Source organism: Colias croceus, chromosome 5, assembly GCF_905220415.1.
Source record: "Colias croceus chromosome 5, ilColCroc2.1".
NCBI classification, from domain to species: Eukaryota; Metazoa; Arthropoda; class Insecta; order Lepidoptera; family Pieridae; genus Colias; species Colias croceus.
Window position 1 is genome coordinate 8,224,183 of NC_059541.1, and position 24,931 is coordinate 8,249,113.

Here is a 24,931-nt window from a genome sequence, read left to right on the forward strand (position 1 = left end):
ACTTACTACTTTATTTACGTTTATTTACTACAACTTAGCGCAACCTGCTGGTGCATTTGAAAACTAATTCACGTTCCAATTACAGTACGCATCACGTAAAAAGAACGCTGGATGCATAGAAATCTAAATAACAAGGCTGGATGAAAGTGATGGGGTGTGTTTGCGCATGGATCGAGTTTTGCACGTAAGCTATGTGCCGATTATTTTATTTTTAAAGTAGGCTCGCGAATCGTGGCTTCGCAACTACCTATTTGTTATTCTTATACACTTCTTATACCACCTCATATCACCAAATAGACCGATAAATCGCCAATGCGCAGCTTAACCGTCAGCGTTCTTTTTACTTGACGTGACCTGTAAGCATCAGCATTGTGCGCCACTGAGTCGCATTATGCTCTGTAATTGGAAAACGACCACTAACACTACCCAATCGTCCACATTTCTGAGGTCATTCATTCTTTGAGGTCTGGCGGTCCTGGGATCTTGTAATATAATCGGAACACACCCGTAGGTACCTACCTACCTACCTACCTACCCCATGCTTCAGATTTCAGTGATGAGTGACAACTGACAGACGATAGGTAGCTGTTGTCATGCTGTTGTCACGTGGTTGTCAAATGTCACTTGTCAGTTGTATAAAGTTTTATTTACCTGCTAAGAAGTTAGGATATTTCATATTTTACAAACTTAAATAACTTGAATCATTAAATTAAGGATTTCGTTTTGTTTATATTTAATGTCTGAATATAAAGCAACGTATTTAGTTGTGGGCGGAGGAATAGCTGGTGTAACATGTGTGGAAAGTCTTGCAATATTACATCCTGAAGAATCCCTTATCATTTTAACAGCTTCTTCATTAATTAAAAACGTCAGCAACGTGAGCTTTTATGCTAAAACAATTGTTAAATTTGATGTCCATGATACCGAAGCTACTTCCCTACACAAAATTCACCCTAATTTGAATATAGTGTATGACTCATTAAAACATTTGGATACCACCAATAAAGTCGCTGTTACAGAGAGTGGAATACAGATAAATTATAATCTCGTATGTATATGTACCGGAGGTATACCAAGATTGATATCTGATTCAAGAAAATGCAAAAGAATACTTGGTATTAGGGATACAGAATCAGTACAAGAGTTCCAAGAAAAATTGAAGAATGGTCGTAAAATGGTTATAGTAGGCAATGGTGGCATTGCATCTGAAATAGTACACGCTACAAGAGGCATTCAGAAGATTTGGGTTATAAGGGATGATTACATTTCAGCAACATTTGTAGATCCAGGTGCTGCGGAATTTCTTCAAGATACCTTGAAAAGTAACATAGAAAAAAATGATAGTCCAGTATTAAGAAGACATATATTTTCTGAGGAAGATACATTAGTATCATTGAATAAAAATCTTAAATCAGCAGCACTTGGACCTGATTGGTATAGAAAATTAGAGAATACAAGAAATGAAACTGGGGAGCAAGAGTTGGAAATTATCTATAAAGTGGAAGTTGAGTCAGTAATTGAAAGAGAAGATACTGAGTTTCCCCTGGATGTAAAATTAAGTAATGGAAAGACTGTTCAATGTGATTTTGTTATTTCTGCCACTGGGGTGGAACCTGCTGTTAGCTTTACATGGGACATTGAACCAAAATTTGGAAAAGATGGGGGCTTAGCTGTTAATGAACTTCAACAGACATCTATAAAAGATGTATTTGCTGCTGGGGATGTTGCTTGTGCATCATGGGAACATGCTCCTCACTGGTTTCAGCTAAGGCTTTGGACCCAAGCTCGGCAAATGGGTTCTATGGCTGCTAAGGCCATGCATTCTAAAATAACAAATGAAGAAGTATTACAAGACTTTTGTTTTGAATTGTTCACTCATTGCACTAATCTTTTTGGATATAGAGTAGTGTTATTGGGAAAATACAATGGACAAGGACTTGATCAAAATTATGAAATTCTTTTAAGAATGACACGGGGTCATGAATATATTAAATTTGTACTTAAGGATGGCAGGCTGCAAGGTGCTATTTTGATTGGAGAAACAGATCTTGAAGAAATGTGTGAAAATCTTATTTTAGACCAAATAGATTTAACTCTTTTTGGAGATGATATACTTAATCCTGATATTGATATTGATGATTATTTTGATTAATTTAATTTTTTATATTTTATTAATCTAATATTATGATATGATTATTTATTTTATGATAATATGTTAAGATACAAAATGCTATACTGTTTGAGTTGTTAAAGTTTTTTTTGTTTATCATGTTAAATTAGGAAATACATTATGATACATAATGCTTTTTTTATTACCTACTTATTATCCAACTAATATATTATTAGAAATATTAATTTACAATATAAATTTGACGAGTATTAGCATTGTAGGGGAAGTGGGAACACTGGGGGAAGTTTACACATTTAGTAAATTTTTACATGCGCAAGGTTCAACGAAGATTCTTATCATCTAAGTTTACATCTTAGCGAAAAGTTTATAATTTGAAATAAAAAAAAAAAGACACTTAGTGAGTGTGGCACTCGGGGACTAATGATCTAAGGGACTGCCGCGGCCGCGGTAAAGCTATTGCATAGTATGCCTTCAAGCCACACCTCCGAGCCCGTCGGAGTGGGGAGCGTGAGGATTTTTGGTTACGGAATTTCTCGATTCGGTCCCCGCGCTCATGGCCCGTGATAGAAGCTATGCGATAGCTTAAAATACGTGCAACATAAAATTGATTTGCTGATGTGTGTAAAATGCAAAAGCCTCTCCTTAAATTATTTAAATATAATTTTTTTTTGTTAAAATTATGGTCGGAAACCTCAGAGCAAATTGCTCTGAGTCGGAAACTTTTTGGGAACTTTATTTCGTGTCTGTATGATGGTGGTATGATGTATCTGACATTGACATAAAATGATAGATGACTGAGCAATGAAACATGTTGTCTTTGTCTTTTGTTAATTACATTGTTTGTCGTCGTTTCTAGCTAGTGGTTGTCGTGATTTCCAATTTCACTTTTAGCTTTAATTTTGTTATGAAAGTTACACTGTTAAATAATTGGTGTCATTTCTATCCATAAATATATAACAGACTCCAGTAATTTAATACAGTGATAAATTTCTAGAGTTACGAGTTGTTTCCAGTAGTCGTTGGCTCTTTGTGTTCATTGTTTAGTTAGGTAAATATCGCAGTGAGATCAAGCAAAATGCCTATTTTATTCAGCGTAGTTGCTAGAGGCACAGTCGTTTTAGCCAAATATGCAACTTGTGCTGGAAACTTTACTGAGGTGACCGAACAGATTTTATCGAAAATTCCACCACATGATGACAAATTAACTTATTCTCATGGAAATTATCTCTTTCACTACATTGCTGAGAATAAATTAGTTTATTTCTGCATTACCGATGACGTGAGTAAATGTTTATTATCTACTGAAGTGCTTGATAAATGAATTATTTTATAATATGCATTTAATTCGATATTCTAGAAATTTCAAAGATCGAGAGCGTTTCTTTTTCTCAATGAAATCAAAAGGAGGTTCACATCAGTGTTTGGGGACACTGCCCAGACAGCTATTCCATATGCCATGAACAGTGAATTTGCCAGAGTATTGGCTACAGAAATGAAACATTACAGCGAGTCCAAAGACCTAGAAACTATATCACGGGTCCACGGAGAATTGGATGAGTTGAAGAATATCATGGTTAAAAATATTGGTAAGTTATACATAATATTATACCTAATTATAGTCTGTAAACATGCTCAATAGTGTTTGTAGTCACCGTGTGAAATTTCCATCTTGTTGACATAGACTGTTAGCATAATAATTGATATAATTAAGAAATATGGATCAGAAATATATCATTTAAATTAATATCTTATTTTCTCTGAGAGAATATGTTTTTATTTATCTATGCAGGCCTTGTTTCTTTATCATTATGATTTGTGTGTCACACTACTATGTATAGTATGTCATTGGTCTGTTTATTATTGATGATGCATCTAATGTGATTCAGGATAAATAATTGTTGAATAATATAAACAAATAACAAATTAATTACAATTTTTTAAAGACATGTCTAAGATAAACATGTTATCCAGGGAATAATCAGGATTAAGATAAGACTTACTTTGCACATAAGACCTTTTTTATTTCATTTAGAACAAATACCTACGTTACAAACCTACCTAAAAAATACCTACTTATTTTTGTAACCGGTTTTGTAAATCACTTCATGGATTCCGTTCATAATGTTTTTTTGTGTTATATTTTAGTATCATTGATAATATTAAATAATCCTCTAAATCAAAAATAGTTTAGTTACATACAATATGATAGAATTCAATTGGAAATGCTCTTTTTCTACACTTCCATTGACAAAATGCATACAGTCATAAGAAACTTGTATATCTATCTCAATATGGCAACAATTTTAGATTTAAATACACAATAATAACATTTCTGTATGTATTTGGCTTAACATTAGTACATAGGTATGTGGATATACAGTCGAGTCTCGTTAATTCAAACCTGCGATAATTCGAACCTCTCTATAATTCAAAGTTATCACGAGGTCCCTACAAAATCTCTTAATATTTCGAACTAAATTCATACATTTTTGTGCACTTGGTAATTCGAATGAAAATAGCATTGCTATATAACAAAACGACGCGTTAATTCGAACTCATCGGCGTCCAACACTCGACAATTCAAAGTTGCAGAGAGAAAGAGGCGGAAAAATTGTACGCAGGTAGTCAGGTAGGTACATTTTGCGACAAGTTCAAACTTGTTCAATGACGTGTGTTTTTATTATGATTAGATTGACTTTACACTTCTAACGAATTGGTATGTTTAGTTATCATTCGGTTACTGTAGAATAGCATTTAATAAATAAAATAATTGATTTACAATTAATAAGTATTTAATAATTCGAAGTTTTATTTATTTCCTCTCACAAACTTCTAACCATTTGATATTTCAAACTCTTGATAATTCGTAATATTTTGAGAGTCCCTCGGGTTTCGAATTAACGAGAGTCGACTGTATTATTACCCGTAATAACTTATAGGTTTCATATAATTAAATAATACTCAACCTAAGCAAATGTATTGTATATAGAATAAATCTAAAATAATAGATACTATAAGAACTAATTACCTAAAATTTATTAGGTTAATTGTATAAGGCACTAAGAAGGTATTTAACTTAATCCATAACTTTAAGTAGGTTAAATAGTAATAATGTATTTGTATTAGGTAGGAAGCCATGGGTTATTAGTTATTCTTAGTATATATTGATCCCATTCAAACTTGTTTATTTCAAATGTTATCTCTGATTTAATGAATGTTTGCTATTCATTATGAAATCTGTTAAAGGATTGAAACATTAATCATTATTTGTTAATTATGTATGTTTATGTGATATCAAATAATTAACAGTTGATAAAAATACAGATTTGTTTAAATGAGAGTAGATTTAAAATAAAAAAAATCCTTATCCTTCATTAATACAATTAATTGGCAGAAAATAATTTTCTGTTATTGTAAAAGCATTTAAATTTAAAAAATGTATACTTCTTGCTTGTTAAGAAATACCAATGAAAATGTTTACTTTTATTTAATCCATTTGTGGAAATACTTCTCTTGTTTATATATTATATACTATGTATATTTGCTGTACGGGAACAAATATTTCATGCAGAAGCAACCTTCATGCTTGTGATTATGTATGATTATTTGAGATTGTTACCCTCATTACTGATGATTCTACATTCATATAGCCAATTATATAATTTAAATTGATGATTCAACCAAGGAAGGGAAATATTATGCAATATGGTACCAAAAAACCTTTATTCATAAAAATATCTTATCAAAACAACCTAATTAATATGTAGGTATAATGGGTCCTTAATGCCAAGATTGCCAAGAATTAAGGGCATTTTTTAAGACAAACATATTTTTATATAGTCTTCAAGTATTGAATTATAATTTTTTTGAATACATTTTCAATTGTTTTGTTAAATAATTTTGTAAAATTGCATTGTGAATTTATATCTAAGGTGAAAGTTACTGTAGGTACATACTAACCTATACAGTAAAAAATGTTTTGAGATATTCTAGAAAAAGCATTGACCTTTCTATTAGTTTCATATACCTATTTATAATATTATGTAGTTACTATGAAATTATAATGTACCTTGACCTTTCTGTTTAAGGCATTTTTACGATATAGCGAAATAATTCTAATTCACCCACACTATTAAAATTGTTCTTCTTTTATTTTAATTATGGTTTTAAATGTGTATACTTAGTTAAATTATTTTCAACCTATTTTAGTTATTTATAAGAATGTCAAATCATCACATAAATAATCAGATAATTATTTCCTATTTACAGACAATATGGCGATGCGAGGCGAGAAATTGGAACTTCTAGTAAACAAGGCTGACAATTTAGCAACCAGTGTAAGTAAACATTATTTAAATTTATTCAAATATAGTTGATCTGCTGTTTAAAAACGTGTTAAATAATATAAATTTTTACATGTAATTTATATTTCTTATCAACTTATCTGTATATTGGAATGTTGCTGAATAAGTTTGAAACTGACAAAGTTATATCTGTAACTTTATTATGCAATGTAAACCTTGTGCGTAAATAAGAAACAGTAAGGCTTCGCACTTCTTACGTAGATCTTTATTTGTATCTCACAACTCATTGATTCATTTAATACATGTTTTTCTTGCAGTCCGTCTCGTATAGGACTTCGGCGAGGACCCTACAACGTTCACTGTTTTGGAAAAATATTAAAATGTACGTGATTATGGCGTTGATTTTTGCGTTCGCCATTTATTTGATCGGCGCGATGGCTTGCGGTGGACTTGCGTGGAGATCTTGTGTTGGTTAGGAAGTTAATTTTTCATTAAATTATTAACCTGATATGCAGAGAAATGAGAGCATCGATTTTATTGCCGTCGAACATTTAAACGTATTATATGCAATGTATCTTTCCTTTCATTTATTATTCAACAAAAACCCTACAAAGGGACCTTGTAAAAACGCGAAATTATCAAATAGATAGGTAATTTAAATATAGATTCAATCATTATATAAATCAAGGCTTAACCCTTTGTTGTTATAATATGCATAAAAAAAACAAATGTCCATTTATTTACGTCTAGGATAATGCACGTTTTCACCAAGAACCATATTATAGGAAGCCTCCGGTAAAATATTATAGACTTGTGGTTTGAAACCACTACCTTAATACAGTAATACAATTTATAAAAGGAAAGGAAACTGGTGAACTCGTGCCATTAATAAATACCTATAACATGCAATAAATTCAATAAATATTGTACAGCTCTCGTCAAACAATTCGATCGCTCTGAAGTTCGTGAGGGGTGGAGATGCAAATACTAACTTAAAAGCGATAGAAAAGGACAGCATGTAACTTCAGAGTGGTCTACATGTTTGATTTGACAGATCTATACCTATCATAGAGAGAAGTTAATAATTATTTTAGTAGTGATGTCTCAAGATGTTTGATTTGAAAAATCTATAAATATGCTCAACAATGTTTAGGAGAGAACTGCAATATACTATATTAAACACTTAATTAATTTATTAGGTTAAAATATATCTTAATTCGAATAAGTGAACGTAATTAAATTAGATAATGTTTAAACAGTATCGAAAATCACATTATTATTGTAGTTTCTAAAATAAATTATTATATAAAAACCACGACGATACTCCAGTGTCCATTGAATTCAGTTTATTTTTTTTATTTGATATTTATACAACTTTTCAGTCTATGTTCGAACTACGTCATCTTAAGACATCACTGCTATTTTCTATTATTTTTATTTATTCAGAATATCTATCACACAAATATCGTTGTTATTTATTTGTATGTAGTTAAATAAATACAAATATAATGACACTGTTAATATTTGACTCGTAAACTCATAGAGAATATTATACGATATAAAATATCAGATAAATATTATAAAAAAAAAATGATTCCTTACACAATATTTAGTTTTAGAAAATATGTAATTAATCAATTCCATAATATTTGCAATATAAATATTTCAGATTGATTTTGTATTTTAATTTTATTATGTATTTTTGACGTGACAACGTCTTATAAATTGGTTTGCCGGGTGACACTTCAAGAAACTGCGTTACGCTCCGCTCACGTTATGCGCTCACAATGAGAGCGAGTGAGAGGCACGCGTCCCTTCCACTCGGGCATGGTTAGCCCGCCTAAGAGCGAGAGAGACAGACATAAAAAGTCGTTGTCACGTAAAACTTTCGCCCGTATACCGACTTTACAGGCAAACAATTTTTTTCTGAATTGATATCTATAAATTGCATTTGAATTTATTTATATAGAATTATGATCCTATACCGTTAAAAACTAAAATATTGCAACACTGACATTTAATGTTATAGTCATCTAATGTACCTAATATGCATTTGATTGTATGTTCGATAACATTTTTCCTGTTTCTTAATCTATACCTAATAACTTTGTTCTTATCAATCTGCTCTTTTATCTTTTTTTTTTCTTGACATTTTTCCAATTGAAACTAGTAAACTATGTTGGATTTAATATAAAATCTTATTAATTATACTTTTGATACTAGCGGTCCGCCCCGGCTTCGCCCGTGGTACATATTTCGCAATAAAAGGTAGCCTATGTCCTTTCTCGGGTATCAAAATATCTCCATACCAAATTTCATGCAAATTGGTTCAGTAGTTTAGGCGTGATAGAGTAACAGACAGACAGTTACTTTCGCATTTATAATATTAATATGGATAGTGTCTCACTAAACTGAACTTTCGATGTACCTAATCTTATTTGATGGCCATTCACTTACTGAAAATTGAATAAAAATAAATTATAAATACAGTAGGTAGAGTTATTAATTTTTTGGCTGTGAATTATTCGTTTATTTACCTAAAAATTTAACTTATCTAAGTGCGAACTTGCCATCAAAATAAAACATATTTCTATACATATTTTAGTTTTTAACGGTAGACATATACATGGTGTCCATGATTTTGGATCTTTTAGTTTATGGTTTTAAAGTTATATTATATGAAATGAAATAAAAGTACCAACGAATAAGCAGAAAAATACTAAATGCCTAACACAACTAAAAGGACCCAAAATCTAAAACACGATGTATGAACTTTTGTCACCAGAAAATGTTTCTTTATCCTATCCCAATATAAAGACTTTAGTATTGTGATATCAATTTTATATTTAAGTATAAAACTTGTTTATTAATTGTGTAACTATGTTATAAATTTGTAGATTATTATAAAGCGTTGTTTTATTTGACTTCCTTAATGAGGGTTAGAATATAATGTTAATTAAATGTTTCTAAGGTTTATTCTGTAGTAATAAGAGTGTTAAAAAAGACGATTGATTAGTGAAACAGTATTAAGCAGAAAAAACCATCTTCTGTTCGGGTTTTTCATATTCGTTATAGGACTTTCTTACTTATGAACTAGAACAGCTGTTTTGTTCATTAATTAAGTGCATTTTCGTTATCATGAATTTAAATCGATCACAGAGAATATTATATAGACTGAATAGAAAATCTTGTGAATCATATTGCCAAATCCACAATTTAAATTTTTATTTATGATCTTGAAAAGGCTGCACAGTGGTGATTTTAGACTGTAGTAAATCTATACTAGTATTGTAAAGCTGAAGAGTTTGTTTGTTTGAACGCGCTAATCTAAGGAACTACTGGTCCGATTTGAAAAATTCTTTCGGTATTAGATAGCTCATTTATTGAGGAAGGTTATAGGCTATACAGGGTTAGTTTTCAATGACCGGCCAAATTTTCAGAAATGGTTCAGAATCGATAACATTTTAGATCTAATGAAAAAAAAAAACTTTTTTTTAAAATTAGATTTCATTCCTGTCCGCCACTAAAAAGCGAACGTGTGGACATTACAAAAGCACAATTCAGTTCAATAACCTAGATACCCAGGTAGAAGTTAGCACACACATAAATTTGGCGATGCGCGCACGTACACAAGTGCATTGATTCTGGCGGTGTTTACGATTTAGGAAATTTTTAAGACATTTTCAAATGAATGCTATTATTTTTATTTTATTTTATTCGACAATAATGTTTCAAATGTACCTTTGGTTTAATATCTAGATCTTAATTTTAAATTTTGGCTGGTCATTGAAAACTAACCCTGTATATCATCACGCTACGACCAACAGGAGTGGAGCCACGGGGGTGAAACCGTGCAGAGCAGCTAGTATATTATATAGGTACTAGCTTACTGCCCGCGGCTTCGCCCGCATTGTCTTAAACTTAGTTAATTATGTATATAAAAAACCTTCCTTTTGAATCACTATCTATTAAAAAAACCGTATCAACACCCGTTGCGTAGTTTTAAAGATTTAAGCATACAAAGGGAAATAGGGACAAAGAAAGTGACTTTGATTATACTATGTAGTGATAATTAAAAGTACCTACTAAATAAATAAATACACTTATTTGGCGACTGTTTCGTGCCTACTTACGTGTCGAATCCAGGATTTCAGTTATCGATTCGAATTTTAATGCCGTTAAGCACACGACTCCCCTTTTCGCATCACATTTCAGGGGATAACTTTCGTGAAAATGTTACAGGCTATGGTTACAGGATAAGTATATCAATGAGCTTGCATGTTTTTAGATTTTTAGAGAAAAAAGAAATTGCTGATTAGGTACCTTAAGTTATATCCTCATTACTTCGATAAGAGCAATTAACTTACGGCCTATTTTATGATGGTGAAGACGTAGATGCGTTTTTGTCCTCGAAATCTTTCTTGGAAGAACAGTCGGACGTACGCAACTTTCACTATCTTGCATACCGTACATTGGATTATTCCACAATTGCCATTTTACTTTTTGATTTAATTCTCTTCAGGTAGGCAATCCAGAATTAGATTCCAATCCATGATCCATCACGTCTTAATCTGGACTAAACAAAATAACTTGTTCGTGTTTCCTGTCTCATCCTGGTATCTACCTGTATCTGTTGGATAGAGTGGCCGTTATGCTGATATACATACTGAGTTGTGATACAGAGTTAATGAGTCCTCCGGTTACTGCTTCAATTAAAACTTAGTGAGCTGTGAGAGTACAAAAATAAAAAGCTTAGACTAAGCCTAAAACCTAGGTTTAGTTCGATGTAGTTTTTAAGGACGCTTGCGTAGTAGTGTGCATATTTTTTACCCAAGCATTAAAATTTGGAAATGACTGGACAATTCTCTTGTTCAAAATTATTGTAAATTCATTAGAAGTAAATGTTCATTTCAGCTTCCCGATAAAATATCTTTTAGATATGTATGGAATATTATCGTAGTTATTATACGGTACCTATGTACCTATGTATTAAATGTCGCTCTAATAAATATTTGATATTGTCCGCGAATGTCCGTTAATTGTCCGCGAACGAGAAAGTACAGTATTAAAAGATCGTTTAAGGTACAGTTAATACTGTATTCATTTGGTTGGTGGTCCAACTAATTGAAATCCGAAACCTTATCTAGGTGGGTGGAGCAACGATTGTTGCTTTTTACGGAAGTATAAACTTCTACAACAAAATTCCTTAAATTTGTTATTCAAATCGGCATCGTATAGGTAGGCACCTACATAATTTAGCTTTCAATAACAAAGGCTACTTTTATTCGGGCACCCTTCAAGGGAAACTGCCAGCTGAAGCAAACTAACGACTGTGTTTCAGTGCGCAGAGTTTTGAAGATAAAGAAACGAAAGAACCAGCCACTTAACATGTGACATAGATTGTCTCGAACAATTATATTCAAGTTCATCGGAAGCAATTGTGACGGTATTCGCTACCCCATAGAGGCCGATCCGTTTCCGGGTTCAGATTGATCCCGCTGGCGAGGGTGCGTCCCCTCCCTACCGTGCTCGGTCACCTCCCGGCAATCGCGCGCTGTCCTTTGCCGCGGGAGGGCGCTGCCGCAGCGCCGTTAGTTTCTCTCACGTGTTCGAATACGTCGAGTTTCGTGACACTACGCGCGTGTCTAGAATAGGAATCGGCCTATTCGTGTGTAAACGAATGTTTGTAGCGCATTATTGTTGTTCCCTGAGGATTAGTGACGGATATTTTTTATTCACCACGAATGCATAATTAAATAATTTGCAGTAGTTTTAGGTTTTTGAATCTGTTTGGCTTGCACGCTAACTTTACCATAACGGATGTCGAGATCAAACAAATAGCGATCAGTTAAAAATGATTGGATATGAATTATTTATAAATGACTCAACAGGATGGATCGTCCATATCAAATATTTTAAACTACTTGCGATACATATTTATGATCGGTAGCTTTTAGGCGCATAATTTGTTTGATTGATGGCTTCGATTATTTTGGTAGCACCTTTGCCGCGCAAACATAAGACAATAAAAATATAAGCTTGACGTTACTAGCACCTAATTTAATTTTAACTAAAATTGTTCTAATATGCCAATTATTTACGTTTTGATTTAGTTACTAAATTATTTTTTATACCGTGCGTACGATCCATCGTTGGTGTTCATTTAAAACGCCGGGAAACGGTGTCGATTTTGGGGAAGGTTAAACTAGGAACGGTTCACAGGTCATTGTTCTTTTTTACGACGGTTCTTTTTTTGGTTAACAGAGATAAATTACTATTGTTCTATTAACTATTTTTTTTCTTTTTGATTGTAAGCATCTGGTTTGGAACGTGAATTAGTCAAATGGGCGCCGCACAAGTTGTCGGAATTCAATTATACAACTATTGTAGAGTAAATAATAATGCATTTATAAACGAGGATAGAAAGTGTCCGTCATTAGGAAAAGTTTTGTCTTAAAATTGTTTTTAACTCAGGAACCAGTTGTAAACAAAGTTAAGAAGATGGCTTAACTTTGGTTTTAATGACAACAAAATGGATTACAAAGAAGTGAGAAAGCGAACTGTATATTGATAGTTAAAGTTTGAATGGAGGTGAAACAAAAGTGACAAAGATGGATGATAGTTCGCCGGATCTGTCGCTGAAATTGCGACGAGGGTCAAGCGATTCCAGGGAGTCCTTTTATATGGACTTTGCTCAAGGAATCGATTCTGATATTGAAGAAGTGACAACTATTGAGAGGATTATCCCGGAGCACCCGGGAGGGAGAGCGGAAGGCGACGCCGACACTCTTGCAACTCCCTCTGGGCTCGAAGACAAAGATTTGTCGCAATGGTGAGTGCAATTGCATTGTTCTCTTTATTTTTATTCCTTTTGACGACATTTGCTTGTTTACTTTAGGCTTGAAACAGCTAAGGTGTTTTATTGTTCTTTTATTCATCCTATTTACTTTCTAGTTAAGATTTTTAACGTCTATAAATTAATTTAACTTTTTATTGGCTACAGTTCTTAGATTATAATTATTACCAATCCCATATCAAACAATCATTAATATTTGTGTCTCATCTAGAATTAAATACATAGAAAGAAGAAAGAAAAGAAATACTGTTAATAAACCAATTCTCTATAATATTTAATTGCTTTATTAAAAAATAAAGGGGTGTTTCAATGTAACCGATGTTAATAGGATACGTGCAAAGTGTGGTTGTCAGACACCAATCGATTTCAGACAATTAAATTGAGCGACGTGTTGTTTGCACTTAATTATCTGTTTTATTTGCAGTGACAATAATTGGTAAAAAATTAACTGGGAAACAAAGAATGGACAGTCAGGTTTATACTGGTGCATGCAATGGACCAATAATTGTAAATTGTATAACAATATAAAAATATTTTTATTTAAGAACACACAAATAATTTTAATTTAAAACATATGTCATGACTCTACATATATTTTACTAGCTGTTCCCCGCGGTTTCACCCGCATTGCTCAGCTGCTGTTGGTCTTAGAGTGATGATATATAGCATATAGCCTTCCTCGATAAATGGGCTATCTACCACCGAAAGAATTTTTCAAATCGGACCAGTAGTTCCCGAGATTAGTGAGTTCAAACAAACAAACAATCAAACAAACAAACAAACTCTTTAGCTTTATAATATTAGTATAGATGAGCTATACTTTTTAAGAAACAATGTGACAGCAAATATATATCTCACAAGAAAGTAATACGAAATAACAGTAAACAAGCCGTTCTTTGCATTCATCAAGATACAATAAGCATGAATGTTTTTTATCTGCCACATTATACGGCAACCGCGAAGACCGCAAAGTAGAGTACTTCGACGCAAGAGCATGTCAGTTAGACACTCGTTTGACAGGTCCGATAAGGCTTTCTACGGCCCTATGGGTCAGATAACCATATGAGATGGAGCTATTCAGGTTATCAGATTTATGCTTGCTCATCGCGCTAATAACCGACCAATTAAAGTTTATTTACAAATGGTATATTGTGACGTGTGAGATATGTCGATTTAAGTTTGCTTTGTCAATTATATGGATGAGGAGTTTGAGTACACGTGCATACTAATATCTTGACCATACAGCTTCGTATATCTTTTTTTTTTCTGAAAATAATATAAAATTTAAATGAAGTTGTTTAGTATGGGATGGATGAATTATTTTTCTGGTTAAGTACGTACGTGATCAGCCTAAGATAGATTGAAATGTCTCAGGATGAATCTCAAGACATACCTATTGGTTCTACGCTCGCCTATTAACCACTCTACCAAGGAGATTGTCAGAAATAATAAAGAAGATATTATTTCTTTTGTATTCTTAACTACTGTGTCAACCAATGTACGAGCTATAGAAACAATTAAAAAATAGAAAGCATCTCCAGCGTTTCTTCCAACTAACTTAATAGTTTTTTTTAACGTTGCACCATTACTTAAATCAAACCGTCGTCAGAGTACTTATAAATAAAACGGATTAATGTCTGTTTATTTTTACTTAAAGTGCTTTCCAACATGATTGATTTAAAGTTATGTGTTAAGTTCTGTGAAATATATTATATTAATGATACTCCACGAATACCACGAATAGATGCAAAATTACAAGAGGTCATTTTACAAAATTTGTTTGGTATGTTTTCGTTCTAAATTCTCTTAGCTCATTGTCGTTCACTGGCTATGCCCCATTGGCTTTTACACTTGATGCCGTTTACAATTGATACACATTTTATTGAATACCACATGAATGAAACTTGAAAGCCGTTGTATACAGATTATAGATAACTATGACGTCGCAGATTTGCCGTTTGTGATTTATTACGTATTCATCCACGTCATTTATATTGATCTTACGTTCAACGATCGCTACAATAGGCGCTCCTCATTCAATGTTTTTCGAAACTTCATCAACTTTATTTAAATAAACATTGGGTTTTAATCCGTTGCTTCACAATATAATTTATTTTTAGCCATTTATAACGCTTATGTTGGAAGATTGGAATATTTAGGTTGTATTTTGGTTGTATTTATTACAGTTTTGACTTTTTTTGGACATGGAATTTTGACTTGGAATTGTTGTGCCTAATAATACGACGATTACATATCGTTTTAGTTTATGAATCTAATTTTAATCATTACTTACCTAGCATTGTTTGTTCCATGAAAACAATATTTGATTTAGATATGATTTCTTGAAACGAGGGATGTTTTAAGTTTAAGGTGTGTAGATCTTGCTCTACCTCGGAAATCGTAGCTTCCAAACGGATGATGATTTGAAAGCTTCAGTCACAGTGGTTACAGTATAAATATGCTTTGCTTGTCAATGAAATATCTTGCGGTAAAATATACCAATATAGGATGTAATTTATAAGCTACCGTAGTAAGCATTACATTACCTACATTACACGTAGACATAGCGAAGTTAGACATTCCTACTAGATACATTCATGTTAACTTAAACCGCATTGATAATTGTATTTATAACATGCAACGGCATTCATAATATTATATTGATCATTGACGTGAGGTTAAATAGTACATAATATTGTATTCGAATGAGAGTATCGATTATGTACCTACATACACCGCTAAAACTATTAATTATTCTTCTACTATTTGATATCAAGTATTTTCTTTGGAGAATTTTGAGAATAATGTATTGTAGGGATTGATTTTGTGTTAGACTCTACATTCATAAATACATGCTTCTTTATGTAAAAATGAAAGCCGTTGTAATATTTTACTACATCCTGGGTTCACAAAGTACCTACGCGAAATTAATTTGGCAAATTTATAAGTATCTAGATAACTACATTTGGTAACTATCCCTGTTTATAACTTTATGGTTTCTTTAAGATAACTAGTTTTAATTCTAAATCTATACTACCACCATAATATCTACTTATACTGGAAATTAAATACGTTTTGAAATCATGTAGTACAGTCTAGTTTCAGACTGGTACCTGTGCCTGAATGCATATTTCACTAACCTACTTACTCTGAGATAATATAACTAGGTACTATTTTGGTTCGCAAAACATTCGAAAATTATTCGTTTATAACGTTCAATGTGGTACGTATAATATGGGCTCCATAATCTATTTTTATCTAGAGGGTGATCCGGAAACGCTTCATGAATATGAAAAATTTCGCTATTGACTGGGCACATTGCTCTAAGCTTATAATAAATGTCTTGCGAAAGAATTGAACCACTACAGTAAAACATTGTTGCTTTTTTGTAGTAATATTACTATTTACTACACAAAGCTAATCGTAAGTTAACGTTGGTACGGTCAGCAAAATTCTGGAACTACTGAACCGATTTTAAAATTATTTTACCGTTGGAAATATACGTGGTCCCAGAGTGATGTACGCTACATAATATGTACCACGGGCGTAGCCGGGTCGGCCGCAAGACGCTAGTTTATTATAAACAGTATAATATAAAGATACAGTTTTCACGTTTCGAAAGGTAAAAGGATTTTAAAAAATCTACCAAACAGTTTTAAACAAATCTCTATAATATAAGTTTAAGATGTAATTATATCCTACACAAGTGCTATGTTGCCTATCGTCCGTCATCATGTGTCACGACCTGCGCTCACGATCGTCTTGTGTGGTCTGCGTATTAATAACTAGCAACTCTTGCGCAATGTCTAATAACATCCATTAAGTTTAAAACGATTTAGTTCTCATAAAGCTCAGATTTTGGTTCCGTCAAATAGGAAAGGATGTTGTTGTTGTTATTCCGTTTCGTTATACCTATTTTGTATTTATAATTAATAAGCCAGTTGAATAAGAAATAAGAATCTTGATTTAAGGAAGGAGTTAATTAATTATTATTGAATTGTAATATTTATTTCACTTTCAGCAAAAGACTAGAACAAAATATGCTGCCTTGGACTTTAATAAAAAGCGTCAACCTACAATCTAGGTTTATGATGTTCTCTGTACACGAATATGATAAAAAGTAAAAACACAATACAATAACTGATCATTTTACTTAAAGAATGAATACACCGTTATTTTAATTACAGAATTGTAATATCAAAAGTGCACCTCCATTAAATGTAAAACTGAGAAAGTTATGTAGGTTAAGAATTTTATGAGGGGTCAGGTAGGCTCCTGCGTTAACCCTTGTTCGCCTATACCTACAGAAAAATGTTTCACGTTATAACATTTTTAGGAAAGGTTCCTGTAAAACATTGGATACATTTTAAGTCGCCAGCTCTTACGGGAAAATCCTTCGATAGAGTACGTCTTGTTTGGAATTTGGCATACGAATCTCTAATGTACAATGCATGAATTTAATTATAAAAATATACGATTAAAATTATCGCGTATTTAATTTATGGAAAGTGATATGAATAATGTGATGGTATTTCATGCAATTGCTATGCAAATAAACGTAATAGAGTTAAACACGACGTCAACCAGACACCCTACGATATAATTATGTTTGAGAGTTTACACTTCTCGATTTATTGCCAGGACCATTGACTAGGTATCATTTTATGTAAATGTACTAAATTGCTAAGATTATAAACCTATTTTATATTTATTTAAGGAAATGAGAAATACTGATTTGTGGATGAATTAAGTCTTCAAAAGACGTATGGTTATTGGTATATTTACATATCTCAATCTAAAAGAATCATAACCTAAAAAGATTTTTTCAAAACATGTAGGTATGTAGGTATATCCTTAAAGAGTTTAATCAAAAAATGATTGTCTCCGGCGAACAATGTATACCTAATAATTAATAAATAAGACATAAACACCCGAGACACAATAACACAAAAATGAACTAATTATAATGTTCCTAAATAAAAAAATATAAATTTTCTCTTACTATAAAAATATTAAAAGGGGATGCTAAGTAAATGTAAGCATATGAAAAATGTGTGCAAAGTCCTGCAGAGAAGTAAAACTTGTATTTCAAAAACATATGCTTAGATTTATGCATCTTTACAAACGTTTATTTATTAAATAAAAATGTATAAATATTATACAGTTTATGTAGAAATTAAATGAAATAGCATTTACTTTTATGCTCGTAAATGTTGAAAAGCTAGCTAATTTGTTTAAAAGCATCCTTCTTTAGACGGAAAAATGTTTGAGAGATAAGTATCAGTGGACAGGAATATAAAACTTCGAAGAAATCTGAATCAGTCATTTTATATCTGGATACTGATAAAAGCCGTTGAATCTTCTAACTTTGTTTTGTATAAACGGTCTTGAAAAAATAACTGTATTTAGAGTTAGGAATGTAAATAAACATTATAACCTGGTTTTATTAAAAAAAACCCTCTAAAACATAATAGTTAAGTTTATAATATTTAAATCAAGTAAGTTATATTATATACTTAAAATATATAATATATTGATAAATATTTACGCGTTTTTCATTCGCATGACATAATTCCACCTGAATTAATTAATATATATTTTTAAAATAAGCAAATATTTAGTTTGCATTAAATAGTTATAATATAAAGTGATGTAAAATATACCAAGTGAAATGAGTTTTAGTATTTTTAATCCTCACGTCGTTTAACTACGTTTTAACGTTGCACATCAAGTACCGTCAATTAGGCTGTAAATGCGATGATTTTATTATAAAATCTAGTTAATATATTGCGTTGAATATATATTAAAGTATGTTTTCCCAAACGATTTTTCAATTTATAAGTGAGAAATGGATGATGAGTAGCTAGCTAGGAAGCCGCATTATTTCTATCATGTTTTACAATTATATTTTTTCGAATGTAATGTGTAGGTAATTAGGTATATAGTATGTTTTTTACAGTGTATAAATAGGTAAACCATGTAAAAATAACCATAGCGATAATTGATAATCTTTCTTGTCAAGTAAGAAATCATTAGTTGGTATTTTATAAATGATTTCTCTAAGGCTTTTCTATATTGCATCGAAAAACGTCCCGATGAGGAGGATAACGTCAGAATGTCTTCTCATAAAATACTTTAACATGGCTTTAGAAGAGCCAAGGGACGCATCAGGCTCAAAGGAATTATGGGCACGAAAAACGCTGCTCCTGAAAAAGTATTAAAATTATTGAAAAATAAATGTTGGAGAAGTTCCTTCTTTTTAAAATAAACCAATATAAGATGATTTATTTCTACTTTTGTAAATTACAAAGTCAGTGAAGTCATTAAGTGAGTATGTATTTCCGAATACATAAATGTTGTCATTTATCTTTCTGTACGGATAAAAAAATCACTGCCTTACTGCTCGCACACGTTAATTGTAGACGCTAATAGATCCAATTAAGAAGTACCCCCCAGTGGTGCTCGTTACGTCAGTCATTGTATCGGATAGCTATCATTCCACTATAATCATTCCGTCTGCTTCCGCCGTTGATTAGAGCATGCGGTCCCCTCGTCTCAAACAGACAGTTTATAGCATGATTCGGAAACAGGAACACACATGAGTACGTTCACTTGAAACGACATGCGACGCTAATTTCACGCCAGACGGCTTGGCAACGGCCTTCCCCAAAGCTTTTACAGAACGCGAATCCACCCGCGCCAAAACGTTGTACATCGCTCCATTGACAACAATGTCATCGCGGATTATGTTCTGTACACAGCAATGCACTACGCTTTCCACGTAGTTTTAGATCCGCGGTATTCGCCACGAATTACTGCGATGCTGCATTTCCGGGCGTCAAAAGCGTAGCGCATAATTAAAGTTATCTGTTATTCGCATTTCTGATATTCGTCGATCGGCGTCCAATTATAGCATGAGTGATACATGGATTGACTACCTATACTCAGTATGAATTCACACAAATTGTAAACATTTCATTTAGTGGTATCACCATTTGTAAGCTTCATTTTATCAACCTTATAACTCGTATAAAACGATCTTCTAAATTGATTTAAGTTTCAAGAACACGGTATTATTTCAATGAAATAAAAGCTGCAATGATGTATAATTTATTAGCCTTTCGTAGTAACGAACTTTTAAGCCGTTTTACTTTTTTGCAGAAAGTTTAAAGCGTGGAAGCATTAATAGCAGTGAGCAATTTTTATGAAAGAAAGTAGGTTAAAATTTTTAAAGCTGTTATAAGCTTATTTTGCAGTTTAATAAAAACATCGTTAATGGATTTATGTTAGTAATGCCTAGTAAAAGCTCATGAGTCTTTTACATTTTTGCACAGGTAAAATATACTAAAAGCTATTTAATAATTTATGCTAGTGTTTAGTTTCTGAACCTATTTATGTAGGTTAAAAAGACAATAAAAATACATATCTAATTTATAAAATGCTATCCTTATCGCTTTAAAATTTAAAAGATGTTTACGGAAATTTTAATTTAAAATTCACTAAATAATTAAATTCGTAAATACATTTATCATACGCGGTGACGATTATTACTTTTTGACACGTTAAATTAAGCTTAAATATTATAGTTTAAAAATATATTTAATTCGGTTGTACTAATTAATTGAATGGGAATTTATAATACGATAAGCTAATTGATGCAAGTTGTTCTACGCTCATATCAATCTAAGGGGCTTCTATTTAACTCGCTACGAAGCCGTATCAATTTGTAGAGCATGCGAGTATAAAACAATTACCCCAAATACATTCTATCATCTATGAAGCATTACACGGAACGTGTTCTGAAACAGAGCCTAAGTTCGCCTTCAAATTGTGCAAATAGTTTGCTGCCTCTGCCATTAGCATAAAATGAGCTCTATCCAGTTTGTTTATACAAACGCAGGCACCAGGCAGGTTTCAAACAATAATTATATGCACAAAACAAAGACACTTGCGCTAGTTAACAATTCTCGAATCACAAAGGCAGTGTTCATTATTTCCTGATTGCGACTCAGTCAGCCGTGACAGAATTTGTCGTATTTTCAGCAGATATGTAGGTGACAGCCTGTAAAATTGGGAAGCAACAAAAATTGCGTTTGGTCATTTGGTGAAGTGAAAATTGCATCACATACATGTGGTGGGCTTTCTAATGTATATATGTTATGTTTAAGTAAAGATGTAAGAAATAAATAACATTATTTAAAATAGATTGTAAGAAGTTAATATTATACAAGGTTAAAATAAAAAAATTGCTTCTTCGCCTAGCGGTTAACCACATCGTTTGATTTACATCGCAATGTAACACCTCTACAAAATACCTACGTACAAAAAACACAGATTTGTGGAAACGACGAAAATGAGACTCGCTAAAATCTAATAAAACCAAGTAAGATGAGAGATTCTCAAGAGTGCACGGTGCCTAAGGAGGCTCTAAAACAATTTCGAGTCATACTAACGAGCTTTCACGTCTGCATTTCATATTAGCCGCGGTATAATGTTCTCTGTGTACGCCCATTTCGCATTAACGGTGTTGATCTTTGTTCTACTAGCATGGAACTGCTTTAGGACTTCCGTAATTAATCCCTGAACTTGGAAACGGAGGAGGTATCATCAAGGAACTTTTAGCAATCAATGAATAATGTCAAGCAAAACAGGTATTAATTTAGCTTGATTAATTTTGTTGAGAATTGATTGAATTGTCATCCGTTGATTGGATTTTCTCTTTATCCTCGGTCCCTTTATGGATTTTTTAAGAATATAAATTATAACGAAACAAAAGTGTAAAATTTCCTGAAAAATAACAGTATAAGTAGTTTAAAGCACTTTAACGGCTTATGTGACTAACTCTTTTTGTGAGAGAAGTTTTGAAATTGAAGAACAAAGAACTTTAAATAATAGAACAAAACTAAAATATTATTGTATTTTTCTTAATAAGTAGCCATTTATTGTGTAATATAGATAAACGACGGGCTGACAGCAGGGATGAAGATACACAGCTATATGAATATAGAGAGCATTTAAAACGCAGGCACGTAGGACCAGGAGCAATATGTCAAAAGCGAGAAAAAATTGTTGATATAATCGTATCTGTCTACAGAGAGCCACAAAGGAGTCTCCCCTGCTTTTGACGCCCAACCCACTAATATTTTACTCAACGGCCTATCACGCACCATAAATCAAACATTGTGGGCTGCTGTATTTAAAGCAGGGAAGCCATCTATTTATAATACCTTCGTGATTCCGCAAAATTATCATTCTTTCTGACAGTCACGTTCGGCCCGTGATAAACGTGTTTCGCAAAGTCGCACTTGCCGAATTATCAAATGAAGATGGATTGCGAGTTATGGATAACACGAAATGTGTTTTTGTTCGCTTTGGTTTTATACAGTTTATTAATTTTGAAGATAAATTTGTAAACAGACATTAGAAATGTTCTGGATAAGATATTATGCGGATAATATTGCATTAGTAAAATATTTTGTATCTTGCTTTAACTGCACATATTATTATTTAAATAATATTATAATGTAATTTATCCAAGCCTAAAGCGAACACCCTGCATATTTTGACAGTCGAGATAAACAAATACCAATGTTTTTCAGACCTTCAAAAGTCACGTATCTTTTATTCAATCCCGTTGCCGTAATCGGAATCAGTGAGTTTAGCAAATCAATTCGTTTCCATAGTTTCTCAGCTGTCTCGCCGTCAATATCCTGAATTATGCAGCGATCGAGACCGTTACCAGTCGCATCAGACACAGAGATCCGCATGCATAATAAAGTTCGCGTAATTTTCCGTTTCGCGTTACGGTTAAGTGCATGAGGTTTTTCATTGACACACTTTTTGGAGCTTGTATGCGAGAATCGCGTGAATCAACTTTTAACACTAGATTAATTATGTGAAAGCTCGACTTTCATACACCTATTTATTTTTCAAACTCTCTGCCGGCAAGTCAATAATGAGATATAAAGCGGTAGCTGGTTATTTCTGATGAAATAATTATTTGGTTAAATAGTTTTTGAGTTGATCCACTACATATAAAGAATAATAATTTAACTTTTTTACCATATTATACACATAGAGTAGTGTGTACACTATTTATTCAACATGTCTACTAAAGTTAGCGTACCATGAAGTGTTTTCACATTCTCATACAAGTGATAACTGCGTTAAAAACAACCGACTTCAAACTTGCACTTGCAAAATTTACAAATACCTACAGACAAAAATGCTTATAAAATAAAAACTACTGGGCCTATCCGAATAAAATTTTTATGGGACCAATTCGACACCATCCCGCATCGAACAAAAACAGAATCACGTAAATCGGTTCAGAAACCTCGGAGTAATCGGTGTACATACATAAAAAAAAAAAAATATACCGGCCGAATTGATAACCTCCTCCTTTTTTTGAAGTCGGTTAAAAAGATAAGATGCTTAAAGCTACGGTGGTTGAACAAACAAATGGATTGGTAAGAGAAATTTATTCTATCCATCAAATTAAAATTAAAATCGTCTTTAGAGAACACTGAAAATTGAATTTGTAATTTTATCTTTCTATTGGTTCTGTATCACAAGTTTATAAGCCTAAGTTAATTTTATCAAACTCCAAAATTTTGGAATTGAGAGCATTTGTTATTTTAATTCAATTTAATTTGACCTTTTATTAACTTTACGTCTAGTAAATTTTTTGCATCAAATAAACTATTTTTTTCACAAAAATGGTCGGTATGAATTATATATACATCATTCTACTTAAACACAAAAACAACTAGACATTTCAAAATTGTTTTCAATAACCGGGCTATCAAGCAACTTTTACTTGAATGATCATCAAATTAAATTTTAATCTGGTTTTCCTTATTTCGTGGAACTGGAACCGAAATAAACTTAAAGAAATTTGTAGTGTTTGTCTTGTTTGTGTTACATGCAGGTTAATGACCCGGCTGACGGGATGTTTTTTTAAATGACTTTTTACGACGTTCTCGAGGATGCTGCAAGACACCTGACGGAGAAGAGGAATGTAATTAAGGGACACCTGAGCTTGGAATTGCGTTGTCCCTTAATTCTTTATAAATGTAATTTATAATCGGTTGCTAAATCCTAGCTGAAACTATTTACGACACGCTAACGAATAAATAAAGAAAATTGATTAGAAAAAGCTCTATTTTTTACAGTTATGAAGTCTAGTTAGTAACTATAAAATCTCTTGAAGATTTACGATTTAGTATTTAAGTTGTTGTAGGTAGTTAAAATATTTATTTCATAACCTCTAATTACTCATTACATTACCGAATTGAGTCAGATCTAAGATTTATCTCTTCCCTTATTAATGGAGGCCAGATGTGTGTTGAATGTCGAGATCACGTGAGAAAATAAGCAATACGTAGGGTAGATAACAGTAATGGCTCGAACGTACTAATGATTTTTGCAGCTGACAAGAAATTCTGCTTCGAGTAAATCTTTTTCGTCTATTACTCAGGCGCTAATTCATAGTAACTTATGAATGCTTTATTCATATTATTTATGTCCTATTTATTGTAAGTAAGTATGTATGTTCATAAGTAATACGTATTAGAGCTGAAAAATTCGCACAATTGGGTTTACAAATAAAAATAGTCTTTTATTTTGTATAAATTGGCC

The 24,931-nt window shown here is 32.3% G+C and overlaps 3 protein-coding genes across 3 annotated transcripts in view; all 3 read left to right on the plus strand.

The window, feature by feature from the left end:
• The first annotated feature begins 641 nt into the window (after positions 1–641).
• LOC123691981 (pyridine nucleotide-disulfide oxidoreductase domain-containing protein 1) lies at positions 642–2,301 on the plus strand. The gene has a single exon (XM_045636581.1). It carries the CDS (start codon positions 737–739, stop codon positions 2,150–2,152), a length of 1,416 nt encoding a protein of 471 aa, XP_045492537.1. The 5' UTR covers positions 642–736; the 3' UTR covers positions 2,153–2,301.
• A 646-nt stretch (positions 2,302–2,947) lies between these two features.
• LOC123691752 (vesicle-associated membrane protein 7) lies at positions 2,948–8,735 on the plus strand. The gene is made up of 4 exons (XM_045636296.1): positions 2,948–3,410; positions 3,489–3,717; positions 6,401–6,468; positions 6,753–8,735. Exons 1-4 carry the CDS (start codon positions 3,207–3,209, stop codon positions 6,909–6,911), a joined length of 660 nt encoding a protein of 219 aa, XP_045492252.1. The 5' UTR covers positions 2,948–3,206; the 3' UTR covers positions 6,912–8,735.
• Positions 8,736–12,003: 3,268 nt separating this feature from the next.
• The window catches only part of LOC123691903 (proton channel OtopLc), a 47,619-nt gene continuing 34,691 nt past the window's right edge, over positions 12,004–24,931 (plus strand). The window contains exons 1-2 of the mRNA XM_045636489.1: positions 12,004–12,117; positions 12,910–13,267. Of these exons, the coding sequence (XP_045492445.1) occupies positions 13,047–13,267 (221 nt within the window). The 5' untranslated portion in view covers positions 12,004–12,117; positions 12,910–13,046. The remainder of the gene's footprint in view (positions 12,118–12,909; positions 13,268–24,931) is intronic.

Coding starts and splice junctions, on each gene's coding strand:
- LOC123691981 (XM_045636581.1), top strand. CDS start 737: ATGTCTGAATATAAAGCAACGTATTTAGTTGTGGGCGGAGGAATAGCT.
- LOC123691752 (XM_045636296.1), top strand. CDS start 3,207: ATGCCTATTTTATTCAGCGTAGTTGCTAGAGGCACAGTCGTTTTAGCC. Junction 3,411..3,488: donor ATTTCTGCATTACCGATGAC/GTGAGTAAATGT, acceptor TCGATATTCTAG/AAATTTCAAAGATCGAGAGC. Junction 3,718..6,400: donor TATCATGGTTAAAAATATTG/GTAAGTTATACA, acceptor TCCTATTTACAG/ACAATATGGCGATGCGAGGC.